This window comes from Paracoccidioides lutzii (genome assembly GCF_000150705.2).
Source record: "Paracoccidioides lutzii Pb01 unplaced genomic scaffold supercont2.7, whole genome shotgun sequence".
NCBI classification, from domain to species: Eukaryota; Fungi; Ascomycota; class Eurotiomycetes; order Onygenales; family Ajellomycetaceae; genus Paracoccidioides; species Paracoccidioides lutzii.
Genome location: NW_015440953.1, coordinates 293,879 through 315,753, shown reverse-complemented (window position 1 = coordinate 315,753; position 21,875 = coordinate 293,879). Strand labels below are relative to the sequence as shown.

General features: G+C 45.9%; 7 protein-coding genes across 7 annotated transcripts; 5 read left to right on the top strand and 2 right to left on the bottom strand.

The window, feature by feature from the left end:
* Positions 1 to 383: 383 nt before the first annotated feature.
* Positions 384 to 2,748, top strand: PAAG_03416 (Golgi transport protein Sly1; the record flags this gene model as incomplete). Its single annotated transcript, XM_002794825.2, has 4 exons — positions 384 to 423; positions 483 to 705; positions 777 to 1,159; positions 1,217 to 2,748. 4 exons carry the CDS (start codon positions 384 to 386, stop codon positions 2,746 to 2,748), a joined length of 2,178 nt encoding a protein of 725 aa, XP_002794871.1.
* Positions 2,749 to 7,449: 4,701 nt separating this feature from the next.
* PAAG_11610 (hypothetical protein) lies at positions 7,450 to 8,114 on the top strand (the record flags this gene model as incomplete). The annotated part of the gene is made up of 2 exons (XM_002794824.2): positions 7,450 to 7,853; positions 7,970 to 8,114. The coding sequence occupies 2 exons, from the start codon at positions 7,450 to 7,452 to the stop codon at positions 8,112 to 8,114; spliced, it is 549 nt and encodes a 182-aa protein (XP_002794870.2).
* An 848-nt stretch (positions 8,115 to 8,962) lies between these two features.
* On the top strand, positions 8,963 to 9,364 carry PAAG_11609 (hypothetical protein; the record flags this gene model as incomplete). Its single annotated transcript, XM_015847228.1, has 2 exons — positions 8,963 to 9,010; positions 9,146 to 9,364. 2 exons carry the CDS (start codon positions 8,963 to 8,965, stop codon positions 9,362 to 9,364), a joined length of 267 nt encoding a protein of 88 aa, XP_015703137.1.
* Positions 9,365 to 9,816: 452 nt separating this feature from the next.
* PAAG_03414 (mitotic spindle checkpoint component mad2) lies at positions 9,817 to 11,117 on the bottom strand (the record flags this gene model as incomplete). Its single annotated transcript, XM_015844961.1, has 9 exons — positions 9,817 to 9,829; positions 9,926 to 10,210; positions 10,307 to 10,386; positions 10,485 to 10,630; positions 10,685 to 10,713; positions 10,776 to 10,814; positions 10,897 to 10,922; positions 10,971 to 10,996; positions 11,069 to 11,117. 9 exons carry the CDS (start codon positions 11,115 to 11,117, stop codon positions 9,817 to 9,819), a joined length of 693 nt encoding a protein of 230 aa, XP_015701935.1.
* Positions 11,118 to 11,467: 350 nt separating this feature from the next.
* PAAG_03413 (GTP-binding protein GUF1) lies at positions 11,468 to 13,506 on the top strand (the record flags this gene model as incomplete). Its single annotated transcript, XM_015844960.1, has 2 exons — positions 11,468 to 12,180; positions 12,243 to 13,506. The coding sequence occupies 2 exons, from the start codon at positions 11,468 to 11,470 to the stop codon at positions 13,504 to 13,506; spliced, it is 1,977 nt and encodes a 658-aa protein (XP_015701934.1).
* Positions 13,507 to 14,111: 605 nt separating this feature from the next.
* Positions 14,112 to 18,741, top strand: PAAG_03412 (DNA-directed RNA polymerase III subunit RPC1; the record flags this gene model as incomplete). Its single annotated transcript, XM_015844959.1, has 3 exons — positions 14,112 to 14,206; positions 14,350 to 14,611; positions 14,725 to 18,741. 3 exons carry the CDS (start codon positions 14,112 to 14,114, stop codon positions 18,739 to 18,741), a joined length of 4,374 nt encoding a protein of 1,457 aa, XP_015701933.1.
* A 1,244-nt stretch (positions 18,742 to 19,985) lies between these two features.
* PAAG_03411 (histone H3) lies at positions 19,986 to 20,570 on the bottom strand (the record flags this gene model as incomplete). Its single annotated transcript, XM_015844958.1, has 3 exons — positions 19,986 to 20,110; positions 20,175 to 20,357; positions 20,417 to 20,570. The coding sequence occupies 3 exons, from the start codon at positions 20,568 to 20,570 to the stop codon at positions 19,986 to 19,988; spliced, it is 462 nt and encodes a 153-aa protein (XP_015701932.1).
* Positions 20,571 to 21,875: the final 1,305 nt, after the last annotated feature.

Genomic DNA, 21,875 nt, shown 5'->3' with positions numbered 1-21,875 from the left:
GTTAACTTCGTGTTGTTTTGTCACCTGCGCCACCGGCCCGTGTCTCCTTCCGAGATCACGTGTGATCGTTGCGGAAGAACAATGTCGCCGGCAACCCTGTTAATGCCCAGTCATTCTTCTTTCAGACCCTGGCCTGTAGTTTGGGGAAGTTGAATTGATATTGAGATCTGGCGACAACGACAACATGCCACTTACGTATATCTGCTTTTGCGCCCGTTAATTGATTGAGCTTTGTCCTGATTTCCCAGCTTGAATGGCTTTCTGCCCTTCTTTTTGGATCCACAAATAATTATTAATAAATAATTAATCCCTACAAATCAGGAATTCCGAGTCTTCAGCTCTGCAAAGCCTGCTCAATAGGCCGCAGCTATCTCCCAGCTTCCATGGCTTCACATCCGCCGTCTCTTCGGCAGAGGCAGATTGGTATGTATTGCGCTTTGCTGTATCTGGACTGGATTCAGCTAAATAGACCCTCCAAACAGCTTCCATCGAGAAAATTCTCAACCTAAATCATGACGCGCCTCACCACCCAGATTTCCAAGGCGACTCTGCCGGCCCAGGTGGCCTAATCCACTCCACCCCGATACTGAACGAAGATGGCGATCCTATATGGAAGGTGCTTGTATTTGATAACTTAGGTCGCGATGTCATAAGCAGTGTTCTACGAGTAAACGATCTTCGAACATGGGGGGTCACCATCCACCTGTACGAACATCCTTTAAAATTGTCCATAAAGCGGGTTTTTTTTTTTTTTTGTTGTTAATTCATGGGAATAGGAATATCAACACCACACGATACCCGATACCAGATGTCCCTGTGCTTTACTTCGTTGAGCCAACTCCGGCGAACATACAACTTATAACTTCAGATTTGTCCCGGGATATCTACTCTCCCGCATACATAAATTTTATATCTTCCATTCCACGACCCCTGCTAGAGGACTTTGCATCTCAAATAGCTGCCACGGGCACATCAGAAAAGGTGGCCCAGGTTTACGATCAATATTTAAACTTCATTGTTTCAGAACCAGATTTGTTTAGTTTAGGGATGGGAAAAGACCTGTTCTGGAAACTAAATAGCCTCCAAACGACGGACGAGGAGTTGGATAAGATGATAGACAGAATTGTCAGTGGTTTGTTTAGCGTCAGTGTCACCATGGGTATGTTTCTCCCTGTACACGACTTCCTAGTATTGCCTCTCACTGACGCTACCAAAGGCTCCATTCCAATAATACGATGTCCGAAAGGAGGACCATCGGAGCTGATTGCTACTAAGCTTGATCGTAAGCTAAGGGATCACATATTGAATTCAAAAGATAACTTATTCTCCACTGCAAACCAACGGCAGGGTGTCAACGTCCCACCCATTCGCCCTGTTCTAATCATCGTCGATCGTATTGTGGACTTAGTACCCATGCTCTCTCATTCCTGGACGTACCAATCATTGGTTCACGATGTTTTAAAAATGCATCTCAACCGTATCACTGTGGAAGTACCGATCGACGATATTAACCCTGCAAAGGGGACAACAAAAAGATCATATGATTTGAGTGTGAATGATTTCTTCTGGAACCGTAACGCAGGCGTTCCGTTCCCACAGGTTGCTGAGGACATTGACGCAGAACTTACACGGTACAAAGAAGATGCAACCGATATCACAAGAAAAACTGGCGCTTCTTCTATCGAAGACCTTCAAAATGATACAAGCGCATCTGCTCAACACCTCAAAGCAGCCATCACGCTTTTACCAGAGTTGCGTGAACGTAAAGCACTCCTTGATATGCACATGAACATCGCAACTGCCCTCCTGAAGGGTATTAAGGATCGACAATTAGATAATTTCTTTCAACTCGAGGAAAATATCACCAAACAGAATAAATCGCAAATCCTGGAAATATTGTGTAACCCGGATGGGGGCACGAATCCATTGGATAAGCTACGACTCTTTTTAATTTGGTTTCTTAGCACAGAAACAGATTTTTCGAAAGCGGAACTGAACCGTTTTGAAGATGCCCTCACGCAAGCCGGATGCACCGACCTCAGCGCTGTTGCATACGTGAAAAAGGTACGAGAAATTACACGAATGACAATGATGACAACATCCGCAACGGCACCCCAGCAACCTTCCTCCGACCTCTTCCGTGGCTTCTCTTCCCTCTCCAACCGACTGACAGACCGCATCACTTCCGGCGCACTTGGAGCAAATTTCGACTCTCTAATATCCAGCGTCAAGAATTTCCTCCCCGCCAATAAAGACCTTACCTTAACTAAAATCACCGAATCAATCATGGATCCCGCGGGCGCATCAAGCTCTGCAATCGCCATGACAGAAAACTACCTCTACTTTGACCCTCGCAGCGCAAATGCAAGAGGCGCCATACCCCCAGGAGCCTCGACCCGTAACCAACCAGGTGGCATGCCCGGGTCCCTTGGCACGACCGGCCCTGGCATCAGTGCCAGCTTCGGCCAACGACGACAAGGTTTTAGCGAGGCAATCGTCTTCACAGTTGGCGGGGGAACAATGGATGAATATGGGAACCTTCAGGACTGGGCGCGTCGGACGGGAGGTGGGCTGTCGGCGAGTGGCGTTGGGGTGGGCGGATCTTCGGGTGCGATTGGTGGATCGAGTACTGGAGGATCCGGGACGTCTGGCGCGGGATCTCGACGGGTTGTATACGGGAGCACAGATCTAGTAAATGCGACGGAGTTCTTGACGGAGGCACTAGGGAAGCTTGGGAAGGAGATCTGATTTGTTAAGTGGATTTCCCCTGATGTTTTCCTTCGCTTTTAATGCAACTTTGAGTTCTATACTTCGCTGCATAGGCTTCATCTCCATATCCGGGGAGGATGTTTTAATATTTAGTAACATGGCATCTGCTCTGATGTATATCGGATAGGACAAAGTTGGCCTACCACATGTAATAATGAATGCCATTGGGAAGTATTATGTAGAAAATGATACCTCAACTTCATGTTAATGTCCGGATCGGTACTTCCCTGCAGCCATACCTCTTACTGTTTGTTGCTTGGGTGTTTGCGGGTGAAAAGAGGAACAAGTTTCATCCACGGGTGCACCCTCAGATGTAGAGATCGGCATCACGTGATAGTTAACTACAGTGTAGTTTATACGGATTAAAAACATTTCGTTACTTTCCGTTGATGTCAATTGTCGATTTCATGCCCTCCGGTAGACTTAAGTTTCAACGTATATCTCTCTCCAAATATTCAATAATAGTTAGCTATCTCCTTATAGGTGCTGCTGTCATCGATCACAACGGTCAAGATGTTTGGTTTGTTATCTCCTCGTAAGAGGGGGAATCAATGTGTTGTCTGTGGACGCCCAAGTCTGAGCTCATTCTCCAAGTGTCCTTCAGCACTTATCCTCATTAGGTTCCTGACATGAGTCGTTCATGCATCTCCTCTTTTCCTAGCACACGACGCTCAACTATTCAGTCTGCGTACGGGGAATTATACAGAAATGATATATCAACCACCTCTAAAGGTAACTACGTCCTGTCAACTGACCAAAATAGAACTTCCAGCTGACTGAGGGTCAGAAAGAGAAAGCTTCTTCAACTCTTTAATTTTAAACATAAAAATTCAGCACCCAAATGCAGTTCTTGCTCGGACACCCTGCTCGCCGTCGTGCCCTCGCACATCCAGGAGGCGACGACCCAATTCTAAGCTTCGACAGTAATTCATATGTTATCGTTATATGAAGCTATCACCAGAGGAGCTAAAGAAACGAGGCTGCTCTTATGTTTTGCAGCCAACGACCTTCGGCTTTCAGCAACTTATGAAGCGGCTTCCTGGCTCAGACCAACACGCTCTGCTATCTGAAAAACGTGCTACATCTTCCGGGTCTGGGTGTTCTCCCGAGCAAGGTTCAGGTGGAAGGAAATCAGGATGACGTTACTATGAATTGAATTTGTTTCAGTTCTGTCAGCCCTCCAAAGAATGTGCGTGCATCGTACACCAATCATCTTTGATTTTGGGGTTCCTTGCTGATCGGGTATTTTGTTTTATTTTGAAATAATGATCAGTACTCGATATTTTTCTGGAATGATATCCGGAGAGTTTCAGGCTATGTGTCTTTGTCTCTTGTTTGACTCGTTTCCGTCTATTTTGTGTAGCCTGCAGCTGCCGGGGGGATACTGGAGGCACCGTGTTTACAACTCGAAAATGCTTGCAAGCTTGGGGCCTATAAAGCAGCGGTGCGAGATCAAAGATACAAGGGTTTAGCTTACCTAATGTAGAGGTGTATTTCTATCATAAAAGTTAAATGTAGTTATTGTTAATAGTTAGCCGCGGTCTCGCATCGTAGTAACCAGAGGACTCGAGGCCACTTCCCCTCATACCACCTCAGTCAATTCTTAAGATATTCGAAAGTTGGTTTGCGTGGTTGGTATGTAATTTTGTCTGCTGGGATCAAGTTACTAGCTAAATAGTTTGCGCTACGTTGACTAGTCAAAAACTATCCGGGAAATATTATAAGCGACAAATCTTATTGTGACGACATTCAACATGCAACAACAACACGGGGCTATCCCGTTGAACAACATCGATGATGCAACCCAATGACGAATTCTCATTCTCGTTTCTAAAATAATCTCAACGTGGGACTTAGCGGTTCCTGAGTTAATATCCCCATTGAGCAAGTCTTCCGCCACCGTCTCGGTAACATGTCTCCATTCTCAATCCAGCAATAGTTCTAGCCTGGCTCAGGTGTCAGCATCGCAGCATCTGAGCAGTAACCACGCCTCTGTCAAGCCGCTGTTGCTGCAATCAACCCTTTCAGCAAATATCAACACAGAGGTTTTATGTTTCTTCGTTTTAAAAAGGCCAAGCTCCGAGTCATGCCATTGGCCAGTTGGCTGCCACCGAGCTGTCCATGAAACCTCAATGATTCGACATCCAACTGCACATGTACAGTGTTCAGCTTTCTCGCCCGCTTTCGCGTGTGTGTTCCCTGAACTTGCTTGATGTGCGGTATCGCCTGCGTCTGCAGAAAATGCTTCGCTGGAAACGTGGATTGTTTTTTTGATGATTTGACTGGGCCGATTCTGACCGTTGAATGCTCCTTTGAATTGTGTTGGCGGCTGTTCACTAACAATCAGGCTCCTCTTTTGGTTTTGAAACTGTCCTCTTAGATTAACTATCTCTGTGCTGTTTAACCTCCTTTACTTGCATATATACTCTGTTTCAGATTATATGACGAACATGCCGTCTTGGCTTGTGTCTGTCTCCGATTCACCAGGGCACGGCTGGGTCCATTCGTCTCGTCTCCAGGGGGTTAAATAAGTTACGGCGTTTCAAGCTGTTCGGCGGATTTACCCCGCAGACTCAGTGCGCTAAAGGTTTAATGCTGGTCTACAGAGTACTTCTGTTAACCTGTTTAACCACTACAAGTCATCGAACACCCTCTGCTCCGTTTTAGACCGGATGCGTTTTTACATTGCGGAAGTGGGGCAGCCGAGCTCTTGTGGCCAATGGTCATGAATTGAAATTTTTACCAGCTCCCTGTAGTTTGAAGGAGGGAATTAGCTATGCATGAATCAGTTCTAGGAAAGCCTGCTGTGCGACTGAAAACATAGCTGCCTGGGCGGTCTGGCTCACCCTAATTAGTTGGCTTGCAGATTCGTTACGACTGGATCGCTTCCCGAATTTTCACCTTTACTTTTTGGGGATCAACTTCGGCGGACCCAATCCAACTTTTGGTGGCTAGACTCAAGGAACATCTACCGCTCAATGTCAGATTTGATGCCATTTGTTTTTGATCAGTTAAACCGAGGTGCTTTTACAAAATAGGTCCAAAACTTCCACGACAACTGCAACGCTCACCCTGTGGCCCTGTCACATCCTGTCACATGGGAGTTAGTTATGTGCTAGCGTTCTCCTCCTTTCACACGCCGCCATCGACGAGAAGGGATAACTCAAGTACAGCATATACGAAGTGGACAGAGCTGGCATTCAAGGGGGCAATTGCGTTGATAACTTACGAAATGCCGTTCTTACTCTAACCCAGAATTTACAGTTCCAGCTTGCCTCACAGCTTTCCGGAGACAACAATGTGCCGCCGTCATTCCGTCTATTCCGAATTTATTATCTACCCAGAACTAATTCGTGAGAAACGCTTCTCAGCTTGGGATCTCCTAGGTCATTTGTCCTCCCCCACTCTAACCTGTCGCTTTGTTCTTTTTTGATATGCTATTGTCTGTTTCCACTTCGTTCTTGTCATAACACCTTTTCTTGTGCTCCCTGTGCTCTCCATACCGCGATATGACTATCTGACATATGACCCCATGATTTCATACTCCTGGAAGTTTGGACTTCTTGTCGTAGGGCTTCCGCAACCCAGCCCTGAAGACGGTTCATATTTGGGTTAAATCGTTTAAAAAAAAAAAAAAAAAAAAAAAAAAAACCTGCGGGAGTGTGTTTCTTGCTTATAATTCGACTGCGTAATAACTGCACCGTTATTTCACATGTTGAGTCCAAATATCTCTCCCGGACCAGGCGCGAAAGAGCGAGCAGCAAATCGATAGACATGATACGGCTTCTGAAAATCGCTAGTGCTCCCTCTTTCTGGTGCTATGTATGCGATTGTTCTTATTCTTGTCGAAACCACCAGCCATGTTTCCATGGGTTGAATTGTCGACGCTTTTTCTTTTCGTTCAATTACATGACTTCCAACTCTCAACCCCAACCTCCTCCAATCCCTCTGAAATTTCTCTCTTAGCTTTCAGACGTGATTAACCCTACCTGACACGTGGATATTATTCTGTGCATGTGAAAGCTTACTAGTGCTACTGGGGTTGAGTCGGTGAAAAACGCAAGCTTGCTGAAAATATGCTTTGTCATTGACCGGTCGGTATTTTGATAACCCCGTCCTTTTGTCATATTCTTAATACGGTCACCTAATTCCTGTTCTCATTGTTACCACCTTTTCAACTCTCCGTTCGGAGGAATCCCTGAACATTTTTGATGCTACTCTCTGCCTGGCATCAGTCATTTGAAAACTTTCCAGAGATTGGGCACTTCTTCCCCATCCCTGTTAATAGTTCAGCCTCCAAGCTAGGTGAGCTGACGGGGGCGGAGAGAATCCATTGTCGGAATTCCGGATTTCCAGTGTTGGAGGAGAGATCATCATTTCTGTCCTCCTGATCTAATTGCCCTCCAACGAAGCCTTGCCATGAATTGTCAAATATTATCACAGCCTATCGTATTGTCTTCGGTGGCACGGCAGGTTCATGGCATTAACATTATCGGATCCTCCCAAAGTTACCTCGCGAAGAGAACCCATTTCCCCTATAGGGCGGATATGTTTTCTTTTTTTTTTTTTTTTTTTTTCCTTCTTTCTTTTTTGTGCGATCAACGGAGGAATGTAATGGCAGCGGATGAAGCTATAAAATAGTGCGATCCACCCTCTCTGCTTATCTTCATCTTGACTCCAATGCCAGAGCAGACTCCGAACTGCACTGAGATATCCCAGCCGAGCAATTTCATTTATCAGAAAACCTTTGACGAAGTTCTTATTTTGTGCTTCGATACAAGAAAGTATTTTGGACAAAGCTCGACAATTCGAGTGATAGTGGCCTCGTACTCCTGCACATCGTTGCACTTGCCGAAGGTCCCTACCCTCCAGTTCCGACAGGCATCCAATATCACCTATCAACAAATATCAATGTCATCTACTTCCGCCTTAGAGACCCGTCCTCAGGGAACAACCGCCAAAGCGTCGACCATTGGCATAGAAGACACCAGGTCATTCCAGATCGATCCTCATCACAACCGCTGCTTAGGCCCCTATAGAGAGGTAGTCGAACGATGCCCAGTGTGCGCCGGCCATCCGACACGGTAAGCTACAACAATCCGATCGTAACCCCATAACCAAACCATCATCCATTTCATGTCTCCACGAATCAGTTTTATACTTACTTTTTTCAAATATTCTAACCATCTCTCTCAACAAGGTATGCTTGCGCACATTGCAACTGCACCGGTATTGTCAGATATATTTGCGTCCATTGCCGAGAGTCCGACGCTATAAAAGAAGCCATTGCCCTTGCTTCCTCCACAGCAAATACGCCTAAAGACCGGGTGCAAGAACTCAGGTAAACCCGCCTTTTGGAGCAACCAGGTTCGAATTGCGGCAGCGTAGGTAGCCAAAACTCGCAGACTCCACAGTGCAGCTACGTTGTTCTTACCTAGGTATCTGTTTCATAGCCTATTGATGCGCATTTTCTTTAAACATAATCATATCTCCAAAATCTACTTTGATATGCGACAATTCGACATATTCCGAACCCGATTCAATTGTCTAGCCAATGAAAGTAATACTGTAGATCCTTCTTCCGGCTATAGCTGACCTTTCACCAAAATCCCCATTGCTAGCACGCGGCCAGATGGTCGCTCTGAAGCTCGGCCTAGCTATCATCATATAATGGTTCTTTTTTTTTAAGCTTCGCTCTCCCCTTGCACCTTGTATCCTCTTCAACTTCTTCACTGAAGATCCTTCGCTACCTTTCCCCGGGCTCCCCCTGACGCACACATAGACATAGAGCTCCACCACACACGACACCTACATTGCCTGTGAGCAGGAAAGACAACATAAAACCGGAACAAGGCGCAATGGGGTTGGTATATCCATATTTCCTCAGCATACGGTTATACATTTTCCTCTTCTTTCCTATTTCCGTGTAGGAGTCGGTTAATACTCAGGATTGGGTAACGGGGACCAGCGACCGGCTACTGAGGTTTGTCGGATGGCGATTGCAACATATATGGGACCAGCGACAGGAGTGGGATTGAAACGCTGATGGTTGTTGTTTCGATTCTTGACCCAATATACTTTTTGTATCTTAAACCCCGGATGGGGTCGACTTTAGGGAGTCTTTTGTGTCAATCTGTTTCACTTGCGTTTACCAAGTAGGTACCTATTTAATTTGAATATGTAATAGATAGGAATGGATATGATTTCCAAGGTTCCCATTACCCTGATTCAGACCGATATGGTCTGCCACAAAGAAATATCATAGCGGTGACTTAGGTTTCCCCAAGTATCCTATACCGATTGGAGTAGCCGCTGGAGCAAATTCAACTCACTGCCTCGATTAGACAAGGAATTGGACTGCAATTGAAATTTATAGCCAATAAGCGGTCCTAAGGCCGGAGAAGTAAAATGGACATTTGGAATTGCACCGCCACCAGAAGGGGCCGACACAAACCCAGGGATCTGTATGGCTACGATTCATGCAGTTCTCGGCAGTCGAAAGCCGAATACCCAAGATACCTCCTTATGCGCCAAGATACGCATGCCAACAATGTCACCCAGCAAGGACCTCAAAACATTTACTGTCATTCAATAGAGCGAAGGGCCCAAAAATGGGATTGGGATGGCGGGAACTAAAAAGCCGGCAGTAGAAGCTCACACGGTCAGCCAAGACGTCGGCTATTGAAAAGAATATGTCGTGGGTATAAGAAGGAAATGGTGGAAGGTATTTCACTATGATAATGCCGGTTGAATGAAATAAAAACAGGATCTCAGGGAGGGAGGAAATTGTCAGGTAGGAAGAGAGTCCCTCCTGCATTTGACTTGGATAATCTGGTGAGGTAATCATAATAGCAATAAAATATCGTAAATCAAACATCACATATCATTTACGTCATAAGATGGCTTAACCGTTCCAAAAGCTCCCAATTCCGCTATACTTTGACCCGATAAATAAACACCAATTTCCCTTGCCCCTCCAGAAAGGGTCGCATTCTCACCCTCTCCCCTGAAAAAGGGATGGAATTTCCCCCATGATACAACTGTCACTTAATCAGCAAGCCTACATAAAATAAAAATAAAAAGTAAGTTAGAAAATTGCTAGACTGAACAAAGCAAACCAGGAACTACTAAATAAATGAGTAGCAAAGATACGAACCTGTAGCTAACCAGCGTATCCACGCGATGGTTGCTCGTACTAAAGCTTCTAAGCTGCACTTTTTCCCCATTCTTGATCTCCTTCGCATCGCTATCGCCCCATTCCATGGGAACTTCGGAATCAGCGTCCGCATATACGAGCACGTTGAAGGTGCAGTTACCATCCAGAACGGGCAGGAACGTGACGGATGCTGTGATTTGGCGGAAGATAGCCTGAATTTCTTCTTGGATTTCTTTCTCAGATTTCTCGGGCGGAGGGGATGTCGGAGTAGGGGACTCCGTTGTGCTGAATTTTGAGATTTTCAGGTTAGCTAGGCCCTGAAATAGCGAGTCATGCGGTATACATTCCAGCAAAGGAGGAATATAGTCGGAGGATACGTACATTGGAGTATTCTCGTTATCAGGTGACGCTTTATGCCCGGAGCAGCTTCGAGGAGACTTCCCCTTATTGAATATTTGGACCTGCAGTTCCAAACGCAGATATATCAGTTTAAGGAATGACATTCCGTCTGGTTTTCTCTCCATTAAATGCGGGGGATGGATTGAGTGATATTCCATACGTCGAACTGCCACCTCTCGACATGCTCCCCAGATTCCTTGTTAGTGATAACAATGACAAGTTTGGATATTTTGCCGCCAATCATCCACTTGTTCAGCTGCGACATGATCTTTTTAATATACGCCTTGACTTGATCGTCGGAAGATACTAGATAAGACTCATTAGCAAAGGCCAATGGATGGAAAGTAACGGTTCTCCTACCAAGCATATTCAGGCCATATTTCTTGACACTGAAAGTCTGTCAGCCACAGTGTTTCCTGTCCATTGGAGAAATGCCCTCGTGTGGCCTCACGCTGTAAAATCGTCCGCTGGATATACCCCTCGTTGAAACCTGGAGGACAGTCCAATTAGCCTCATCGTCCATTGCCCTGGCCTGCCCGAGCCAGTTGGTTCCGGTTCAGTTCCATACGTACAAAATGGAATGGATGGAATATTCAAACTGAGGAGATCAGCAACAGTCCACCGGCTCACTGGCAAGCCCACTCACAAATTCTGCTACCAGTTTCGAAGATCCTAAATCGGAAATGTTAGAGCTTGAATTCATTTTTAAAATGCAGGGTGATTGGGCTGTTCAGACAGACTCACCCTTCAACGATAACTTGTGCACTTTTGACTTATCTTTTTGCGTAGACATTTTGACCAGATAGGTATTCCGTATGTATATCAGAGAGATTGAATCCACAGATATCTATGCAGTTCCTCATGCTGTTGAGCTGTTCATAAGACGAATGTAAGAGTCTTCTCGAGTTGTTGAACTTTACCTTGTTTACATTTTAGCATGTCGCTGCGGCAATGGCGGACACGTGACTTGAGTCTCGGCCCGCGATTCTCGAGTCCAAGAAACGGAAATTGTCCAACGACACACACAATTTAATTCAAACCAGTTCAACTCTACGTCCAGCATACAACTTATTACTCCCCTACAGGCTGCGGAGGATACTGAAGTCTGACACCGATACCCCCGACGCCAATGCAGATATCCCAATGCGAGGATGTCTGCAGACAGTCAGATGGCTGACTTCAGCATGGCAGCGGCCGCGGTCGTATTCCCCGCTATCTAGAGCTGCTCCATGTCGGTTCTTCAACGTCTCTATTCCCCGCAATGCGCAAAGCAGGAAGCCAGTCTCAGAGCTGGAACGGCGCATCGCAGCCATTTCCATCGACCGGTTCCGAAACTTCTGCATCGTTGCGCACGTTGACCACGGCAAGAGCACTCTGTCTGACCGACTCCTCGAACTTACAGGCACCATCCAACCTGGGGGAAATAAGCAAGTTCTAGATAAGTTGGATGTCGAACGAGAGCGGGGTATTACCGTCAAGGCTCAAACTTGCACCATGCTTTACAATTACAGGGGCGAAGACTACCTGCTACATCTAGTCGATACTCCTGGTCATGTTGATTTCCGGGCTGAGGTGTCCCGGAGTTATGCAAGTTGCGGAGGGGCGCTGCTCCTCGTAGATGCCAGCCAGGGTGTCCAAGCTCAGACGGTAGCGAACTTTTATCTTGCCTTTGCTGAGGGCCTCAAGTTAGTGCCGGTCATAAACAAGGTGGATTTGCCATCCGCAGACCCGGATCGTGCCTTAGAGCAAATGGCAAACACTTTCGAGTTGGACCCCAAATCTGCAGTGCTTGTATCGGCAAAAACCGGTCTAAATGTAGAACAGCTTTTACCGACTGTTGTCGAACAGATTCCTGCGTGCGTTCTTTACTTTTAAACCCAATCTTGTAAATCGTTCTCGTGTGCTGACAATGTGTTAGGCCTGTCGGGGACCATACGAAACCACTGAGAATGCTTCTTGTTGACTCATGGTACTCGACCTACAAAGGAGTGATTCTCCTTGTTCGTATATTTGATGGGGAGGTAAGAGCAGGGGATCACGTTGGATCATTGGCGACCGGGCTGAAGTATCATGTTGGCGAAGTTGGCATCATGTACCCCGGACAAACTGCTCAATCGGTCCTCCGGGCTGGGCAAGTTGGATATATTTACTTCAATCCCGCCATGAAGCGCAGTCAGGAAGCTAAAGTGGGTGACACCTATACAAAAGTTGGCTCAGAGAAACTAATCGAACCACTCCCGGGATTCGAAGAGCCCAAATCTATGGTGTTCGTCGCTGCATACCCTGTAGATGCTAGCGATTTCCCTCACCTTGAAGATAGCATTAATCAACTGCTCTTGAACGATCGCAGCATCACATTACAGAAAGAGTCATCCGAAGCATTGGGCGCGGGCTTTCGACTTGGCTTTCTTGGGACTCTCCATTGCTCCGTTTTCGAAGATCGCCTAAGGCAGGAACATGGCGCGAGTATCATTATCACACCACCCACTGTTCCCTTTAAAGTTATATGGAAAGATGGAAAGGAAGAAATCATCACAAATCCCGCCCTTTTCCCAGAAGAAGACGCACTTCGTGCAAAAGTTGTTGAATTGCAGGAACCTTTCGTTCTTGCCACCCTCACATTCCCTGAAGAATACCTCGGAAGAGTCATCGAACTCTGCGAGTCTAATCGAGGGGAGCAAAAGAGCCTTGAATTCTTCACTGCAACCCAGGTGATTCTTAAATACGAATTACCCCTTGCTCAGCTAGTCGATGATTTCTTTGGCAAGCTCAAAGGATCCACCAAGGGCTACGCCAGCCTGGACTATGAGGAATCCGGCTGGCGACGCAGCAGTATTGCCAAGCTCCAACTGCTTGTTAACAAAGTACCTGTTGACGCAGTGTCCCGGGTTGTGCATTCCAGTCAGGCGCAGAAACTTGGGCGACTGTGGGTCAGCAAGTTCAAGGAGCACGTTGACCGACAAATGTTTGAAGTGGTGATCCAGGCCGCTGTAGGGCGGAACATTGTTGCGAGAGAGACGATTAAGCCATTTAGAAAGGACGTGTTGCAGAAGCTGCATGCTGCCGATGTTACGCGACGGAGGAAACTTTTGGAGAAGCAAAAGGAGGGAAGAAAGAAGCTCAAGGCTGTTGGCAACGTGGTGATTGAACATAAGGCATTCCAGGCCTTTTTGGCCAAATGACTGTTTTTTTTTTATTATCTTCTGCGATGTACGATAGCTAGGGATCTAGATACACTCTATATTGCCCATTCTGTGTAGACCATTTCTGGGATTTATAGTTTGATTTGGTTACTATATTCCACCAAGAAATTACCGGGGCTATCTTTGATATATCCTGCTTGATTTGATTAAAAAAAACAATCTGAAATTACATATTGATTTCAAGAATTCAAGACAAATTATATAGGTCTTCAATTGGAGGTGTTTGATTGATTAATACTTCAAAGTTATCCCGGGCCTGAAATAAGGAGGGTTTTCGTCGCCAACCCCGCTATCGACGAAATGTTTTAAGGCGAATCCATGGATGACTTCAACTCGACTCAACGTCACTCAATAAAATCAGTCATGACAAACCAACACACTTCTCCCGCTCTAACCACACCCGAAAAATAACTTGTTCTACCATCATCCGACTCATCGAGCACAAATCCGTCGTATCGAAGTTTTAACATTTATTATAAGTTATCCATTGCGCCGTTTTCGAGCGGAGCTTCCGTCCCTCTAGTTCCACCATCACGCTTCATCTTCTCAGAAAGCGACCATGAAAACTTCGTGATACCAGGGCCATGCAGTCCGCAGAGGCTGCACAGATCGACCTGGGTAAAGCCCAGGTCATGGATCGCATACCAAAAATTATCAAGGAGATCAAATTTGGAGTTCTGTAAGTGCGCCTCTTATTGGAACTACAGGAAAGATAAAAAGTTACACGGGAGGGCAAGAGAAGGGCGTGAAAGAGGAGAAAAGTAGAAAATATTTTAAAAACAAAGAGTATGACTGCTAAACACATCATTCCAATTCCAACAGCTCAACCCAGGATATCGTGAGCCAAGCCGTTGTCGAAGTTTCGGATAGGAAGCTCTTCGATCTCGAAAAAGACCGTGCCATCGTACCCCACGGTCCTCTCGATGGCCGCATGGGGATCTCCAGCAAATCGGGCACTTGCGATACTTGTGGCGGAGGGCTGCAAATATGCAGCGGACATTTTGGGCATGTGAGGTTGGTCTTGCCAGCTTTTCATGTGGGCTACTTCAAACTGGTTATTAGCATTCTTCAGGAGATATGCAAGGTCAGTGGTTGTTTTGGATGTTTCATGTAATTGTTTTATGATGTATATTATTTTATTTTCGATTGGAGATATTTTGTTTTGACTAATACCTGCTTCTTCTCTGCCCGCATTAGGATTGCTCGCATATCCTCCTACCCGAACCAGAGCGGCGGTCGTTTCTAAAAGAACTTCGCAGACCTGGAATCGATAACCTCCGACGCATGCAGATTGTGAAAAAGATCAACGAGAGATGCCGAAAGACACGGACATGCTACAACTGCAATGCCATCAACGGCGTGGTGAAGAAAGCTGGAACCAGCGCTTTGAAAATCTCACACGAGAAATTCAGGGCCTTCAACACATCAACGTCGGTGAAGAAGGTACCCCCACCTAGCAAAATTTTCTTCGATAAGTCGTTTGAGGAAGCGAAGAAGAGCAATCCGGAGATCGAGAAACATTTTAAAAAGGCGCATGATGATCTCCATCCGCTCCGTGTGCTGAAGCTGTTCCGTCGCATTTCGAACGAAGATTGCGAGCTACTCGGTCTGAACCCTGCGGAAGCTAGACCTGAGGTGTTTCTGTGGCAATATATTCCCGCTCCGCCTGTGTGCATTAGGCCGTCGGTAGGACAGGAGGCTGCTAGCACTGAAGACGATCTGACTGCAAAACTGGGGGATATTATTCAGAGCAATATGAATCTGAAAAACGCGTTGAACAAAGGCGCCCCTGTTCAAACCATCATCGAATGCTGGGATCACATGCAGTTACAGCTTGCAGTGTACATCAATAGTGACGTTCCGGGTCTGCAAAAGGCCGATTTTGGAAAGCCGATTCGAGGTTTTTGTCAACGACTTAAAGGAAAACAGGGGCGATTCCGTGGAAACCTCTCGGGGAAACGTGTTGATTTTTCTAGCAGAACTGTCATATCTCCCGATCCCAATCTCCGGATCGATGAGGTTGCAGTGCCCATTCTAGTTGCTATGAACATGACTTACCCGGAGCAGGTTACGAGGTATAACAAGGACAAACTGCGACAGTGTGTTCGCAACGGTACAAAGACCTGGCCAGGTGCGAATTATGTTCTCAAGAAGAGCCAAAATTTTAAAATGAACCTGAAGTTCGGTAACCCAAACCTGATTGCGAATGAGCTGGAGGAGGGAGATATTGTCGAACGCCATATTGAGGACGGAGATATTGTTTTGTTCAACCGACAACCTTCTCTGCATAAGCTCAGTATTTTATCACATTTTGTCAAAGTCAGACCACACAGGACATTTCGTCTTAACGAGTGCGTATGCAACCCTTACAACGCAGATTTTGACGGAGACGAAATGAACCTACACGTGCCGCAGACAGAAGAGGCGAGGGCGGAAGCGATGGAGTTAATGGGAGTGAAGAATAACCTGGTTACCCCCAAAAACGGCGAACCCATCATTTCTGCTATTCAGGATTTCATCACTGCTGCCTACATGCTAAGCAGTAAGAATGTTTTCTACGATCGCAAAACCTTCACGCAAGTTTGCCTGTACATGCTGTTACCTGGCACCAGATTTGACCTCCCTCCTCCTTCAATCCTGAAGCCTCAGATGTTATGGACGGGAAAACAAGTTTTCAACATATTGATGCGACCCAATAAGGATTCTCCAGTCCTAGTCAATTTAGACGCCGCCTGTCGAGAATTCAAAGCTCCCAAAGGAACACCTCGCGACCTAGATGCTAATGATCGCTGGCTCTGCATTCGGAACTCAGAAGTCATGTGTGGTGTCATGGATAAATATACGATTGGGTCCGGCAAAAAGGATTCCGTATTTTACGTCATGCTTCGAGATTACGGACCTGCTATTGCGGCTGAGGGGATGAACCGTCTCTCAAGGCTATGTGCCAGATGGATCACGGACCTCGGTTTCTCGATCGGAATCACTGACGTATATCCAGGCGACCGACTATTGGAAGAGAAGAAAGAACTGGTAGAGCATGCATATGTGCAGTGCGATGAGGTGATTCAAAAATTCAAATCTGGAAATCTTGAAAAGGCCCCAGGGTGCGACGAGCAGATGACTATGGAGAACATAATATCAGGTATTCTCAGTAAAGTTCGTCAGCAAGCTGGTGACCTCTGTATTTCGGAACTAAGCAGATGGAACACTCCCTTGATAATGGCCACTTCTGGATCCAAGGGTTCGAACATCAACGTCGCCCAGATGGTTGCGCTCGTCGGTCAGCAGATTATTGGAGGTCAGCGAGTTCAGGATGGATTTCAAGATCGAACGCTGCCTCACTTTCCCAAGCATGCTCGCCAGCCTCCGGCGAAAGGTTTCGTGCAGAACAGCTTCTTTTCTGGCTTGAGTCCGACAGAGTTTCTCTTCCATGCTATTTCTGGAAGAGAAGGTCTCGTTGATACAGCCGTTAAGACTGCAGAGACTGGTTACATGTCCCGTCGGTTAATGAAATCACTTGAGGATCTGTCAACGCGATACGACGGAACTGTCAGAAACTCGTCTTCGAGCATCGTTCAGTTCCAATACGGTGATGATAAATTAGATCCCGTTGATATGGAGGGCAACGCTAGGCCAGTTAACTTTGACCGGACTTTTACTCACTCCGAAGTGACTACTTTCGATAACTCTGACAAGGGCCTTCTTCCGGATGAAATCATGACGCTATGCCAAAGCCTGCTTGCCAAAGAACGGGCTAGACTTAATAGATATGACTTGATGGGCAATCGTTTAGATTATATGGATCGAAGCGATAATGGCATTGACCAGCTGGAAAGTGCCCGAGATTATCTTCAGTCCATTGAGGATTATATAAGTTCCAAGGCTGAAAAGCTGAGGTCGATTGACGGAGGAAACAATGGCCAGGGAAGAGGAAGAGGTATCAATCACACAGCCAAAATATCGGCCAGGACACTCGCCGCGTTCATCACCTCGTGTCTGGTCAAGTATAAGAAGGCTCAAGTTGAACCTGGCCATGCTGTTGGTGCTGTTGGTGCACAGTCGATTGGAGAGCCAGGAACGCAGATGACCCTGAAAACTTTCCATTTCGCTGGTGTTGCCGGTATGAGCATCACTCAGGGTGTACCTCGTATCAAGGAAATCATCAACGCCTCCAAGGAAATCAGTACACCAGTCATCACCTGTCAGCTTGTGAATAAAGGGGATCTTCGCGCTGCACAGATTGTCAAAGGTCGAGTTGAGAAGACATTTATGCGAGATGTCATTTATTATATCGAGGAAGATTGGACGGGGAACGACGCATATATCAACATCAAAATTGACTTCTCTACCATTCAAAACCTACAGCTCGAACTGGGTCTACAAGATATCCTCGCAGCCATAAAGAAACACAAACGATTCAAATCCGCTGATCTAAAATTCCGGTCGTTCGGCTCGCACATCCACATCTTTGTCGATCAGCAAGCCACCCGAACCGCCCTCTCCAAATCCGAAGAGGCCGCTACTGGTGCTGATCCCTACATTCGCCTCAAGCACCTCAAACGCCTCATCCCCACCATCCAGGTTCTCGGGCACCCCCAGTGCTCCCGAGCTATTATCCGCACGGACGAAACATGCACCACCAACACACTCCTTGTCGAAGGCTACGGCCTGCGTGACTGCATGACCACCGACGGCATAGACGGCCGTAACACCCGCACCAACAACATCATGGAAACCCGTTTGGTTCTCGGCATCGAGGCAGCGCGAACGACCATCGTCGAAGAAATCGGCGAAGTCATGAAAGACATGGCTATCGACCCGCGGCACATGCAACTGCTCGCAGACGTCATGACCTACAAGGGTGAGGTGCTGGGCATTACGCGCTTCGGGCTTGCCAAGATGCGGGACTCCGTGCTGCAACTTGCCAGTTTCGAAAAGACGGCAGATCACCTGTTCGACGCTGGTGGGGCGGGGAGGACGGATCTTATTGAGGGTGTGTCAGAATGTATTATTGTAGGAAAGGGCATCTCGCTGGGAACGGGGTCGATGGAAGTGATTCGGGCGCTGAATTTCAGTGAGGGCCAGATTGGACCACGGAAGACGGTGTTCGAGGATGCGTGGGGGGAGCTTTGTGAGGGGCGGCGGTCCGGTGCTAACGCAGGGGCCGGGAAGGGAGCGCAGGCGAGCGCGGGGAAGAGAAAAAGGGAAGAATAAGTATGGAGAATGGAAATAACCCGCTGTGCGTTGCGAGGACAAGCAAATTTTTTATGTGTCATATACCAAACACCATCTCTGGCAAAACAATGATTTATTTGCATTTTGATATTACAGGTGTATATATATATTCGATGCTCGAAAGACGGGAGAAATGTTGCGAAAGAAACCATTCTTAATTCTGGGATTCTTTGACCAGGTCCCGGAGCTCCTGCGTTGGTTGTCCTGACTCGAGCTTTTCGACTGCAATCTCTGTTGACAAAAGAACACATCCTGCCGCTGTTCTCGAAGTCAGAAGCAGCTGCAGGGCGAGTCTGACCACGCATCTAGATACAGCTGAACATTCGTATAGTTTTAACTAGTTACTTGCCGCGCCACATAGGTTTTACGCCCAATAGAAGTGGTTCCTTTCCATATCAGACGTCAACTACAGTGGTGACAACCCAATCCACAACGTGCCACCAGCATCAAACAGAGACTGGATCTGTGTAGACGAGCTCCTCAGGTTACAGGATGCGGAATCCAACAGCGTAGGAGCCAGTCAGTTTATACGCAACAAACCACCCGCAGATGCCTCGGCTCAACGGGACGCTGAGCCCAAGCAACGCGCAGATGCAGATAACTACTCAGGAACCGACTCCATTCCGACGGGGTGAGCGGGCCATTCGGGGGAAACGAACCGATGGGCGCATTCCACAGGATGCCTAAACCTTGGTTCAGAAATCGTGACATCGTAAATCCATCAAATTGCAGCATCTGGTGTGGCTACGACTGACCGTTAGGCTGTCGCCAGTGCGGATAGAGCCCGAATGGCTCCAGTAAGAAGTTAGTTACCTGGACCGAGAGCTTATAAAAGCAATGTGCAATAACTAGTTATAAAAGGACCAGCTCTGGCCGCTGTATTAAATGTCGCCTCTCTCTTCACCATCAACTAACGAGTTACTGCTTCATATATTACCAACTTGTTGCCCGTCCGATAGTTGTTCTATTACGGCAGCCTATAGTGACATTTGGGTCAAATGGGTTTTTTTGTGTTTTTCCACTGTAATTACTTAATTCCACTTATAAACACTCACCAATAGAGATTTATATGAGGATTTGTCTGTTGCAGAAACATCTCATTTCATTCTGATTAAGCTAAGAAAAAAATCAAATCAAAAAAACAATCAAAAAACAATCATTTTCCTGGATATCATCAAAAAATCAAAATGAAAAATCAAAAAAAGTGAAAAAAGTGAAAACTACTAATAACCATTTCCACGTCCTGGGATGCGACTGCCTGTCATGATTTGTCGCAACCTCTGCACCAATTTCATATCCCTTTCCTGGATGGTAACACGTTTGGCATGGATGGCGCATAGATTTGTCACTAACATCTCATTGATTAGTATAATGATTAGTAGATTAGCTTGTAAAATCCAGTCATTTCTTACTTGTGAATTCATCAATCAAAACCGCCTCTGCAGCCTCCTGCAAAGCCAGAATTGCAGATGCTTGAAATCGAAGATCACCATATATATCTGCTGCAATTTCACGGACAAGACGCTGGAATGGGAGCTTGTGAATAAGAAGCTCAACATCACGCTGATAACGGCGGATTTCACGGAGAGCAGTGGCTAAAATAATTAAATTAGATATTCAAATTCAAAAAATCTATGAATATACTTTTACTTACTGCCAGCTTTTCGACGATAGCGACGTCGAGGTTTCACATGAGCCACATGCTGTCCCGGAGGATGCTTTCCCCCCTTTCTTGCCTTGCTGGCTATATTTTTTTTTGCCCCTCTCTGTTGAACACATTTTCTTGCAGTCATTTTGGTACGAGCCATTTTTGCGTGGATTTGATGATTCTAGCTGCTTATTTACTGATTAGTATAATAACTAGTATAAAAATGAACTGTAGCTCACTTACATTGCTGAAACAAGAAGATAATTTAAAAAATTTCTGCAGGGGGGGGGGGGGGGGGAGGCGTGTAGAATGAGATGGATGAAAAGATTAAAAGATTGGAAAAGAAAAAGAGCAAAAAGATAAGATCTTTGAAGTGAGAGTGCGGTTATGTGTGCAGTTATGTGCAGTTGATGAATAACACAACAACACAAGCACGCTCAAATAGGCAATCAAGTGAACACAACAACACATCACAAAGAATATCAACATTGATTTTCAATTCTTTCAATTCTTCTTTCTCCTGTCTCACTACTTCTGCTCTGCTGCCTGCCTGCCTTTTTATTCTATCAATCATTGTATCAATCAACTATTTCCTGCGCCAGATTCTTTGTTTCCCACTTCCAAGATCAGTTTTTTTCTCATCCTATCAAAATGACACGCCGCGGACCAAAGCCTGGAGCCACAGCTGGCCAGAAACGAAAAGCTGAAGAAGAAATGTCGATTAACCCTCACACAAAAAGAGCAATGAAACGAAGGGAAAAAATGAATGAGGAGGAGGCCACTATTGAACAGGCGAAGAATGCAGATCGTGCAGCAGTAAATTATCATATTCGACAGCTGAAAAATACCGATGCATTCAGAGAGGCAAATACTGAGGATCAAAAGAAGATGATTGAGGATAAAAGAACAGAGATCATGAATAAAAGGTAGTTAACAAATCTTGAAATCTTGTTAATATAAATATTAATAGAATATAGACTTAGCACCGGGATTACAGCATCGATGCTGGAGCAGAGACAGGAAGATATCTCAAAACCAAGTGAAAAGTAAGTTCTATATTCTACTAATCATTATATTAATCATTCTAATGATTTATCACAGGCTTGCCGCATGGAATCATTTGTTAGATTCTGAGGACACCATGCAAGAAGTGAAATGGCGGCTGGAAGATGAAAAACGGTTTGGTAAAGAAAATATGCCAACTGAGGAAGATTCCCGGGCTGCGTATGAGGAAGGGGTGAAACTGATGAAAAAAGGAGGAAGTCTTGCTGCTGTTTTATACAAGCAGTGGATTCTCTCATGGAAAGATATCAGCAATTCTCTTTTTCAAAAATTCCGACATCATTCTTTCAACAATACTGCCAGTCATCATCGATTTTTAAAAAAAATTTCAAATCAGGAGCTTTCTGTTTTGAAAATGCTGCTTTGTGCAGAACAAATTGACTCAAATTTGGCAAAGAGATGG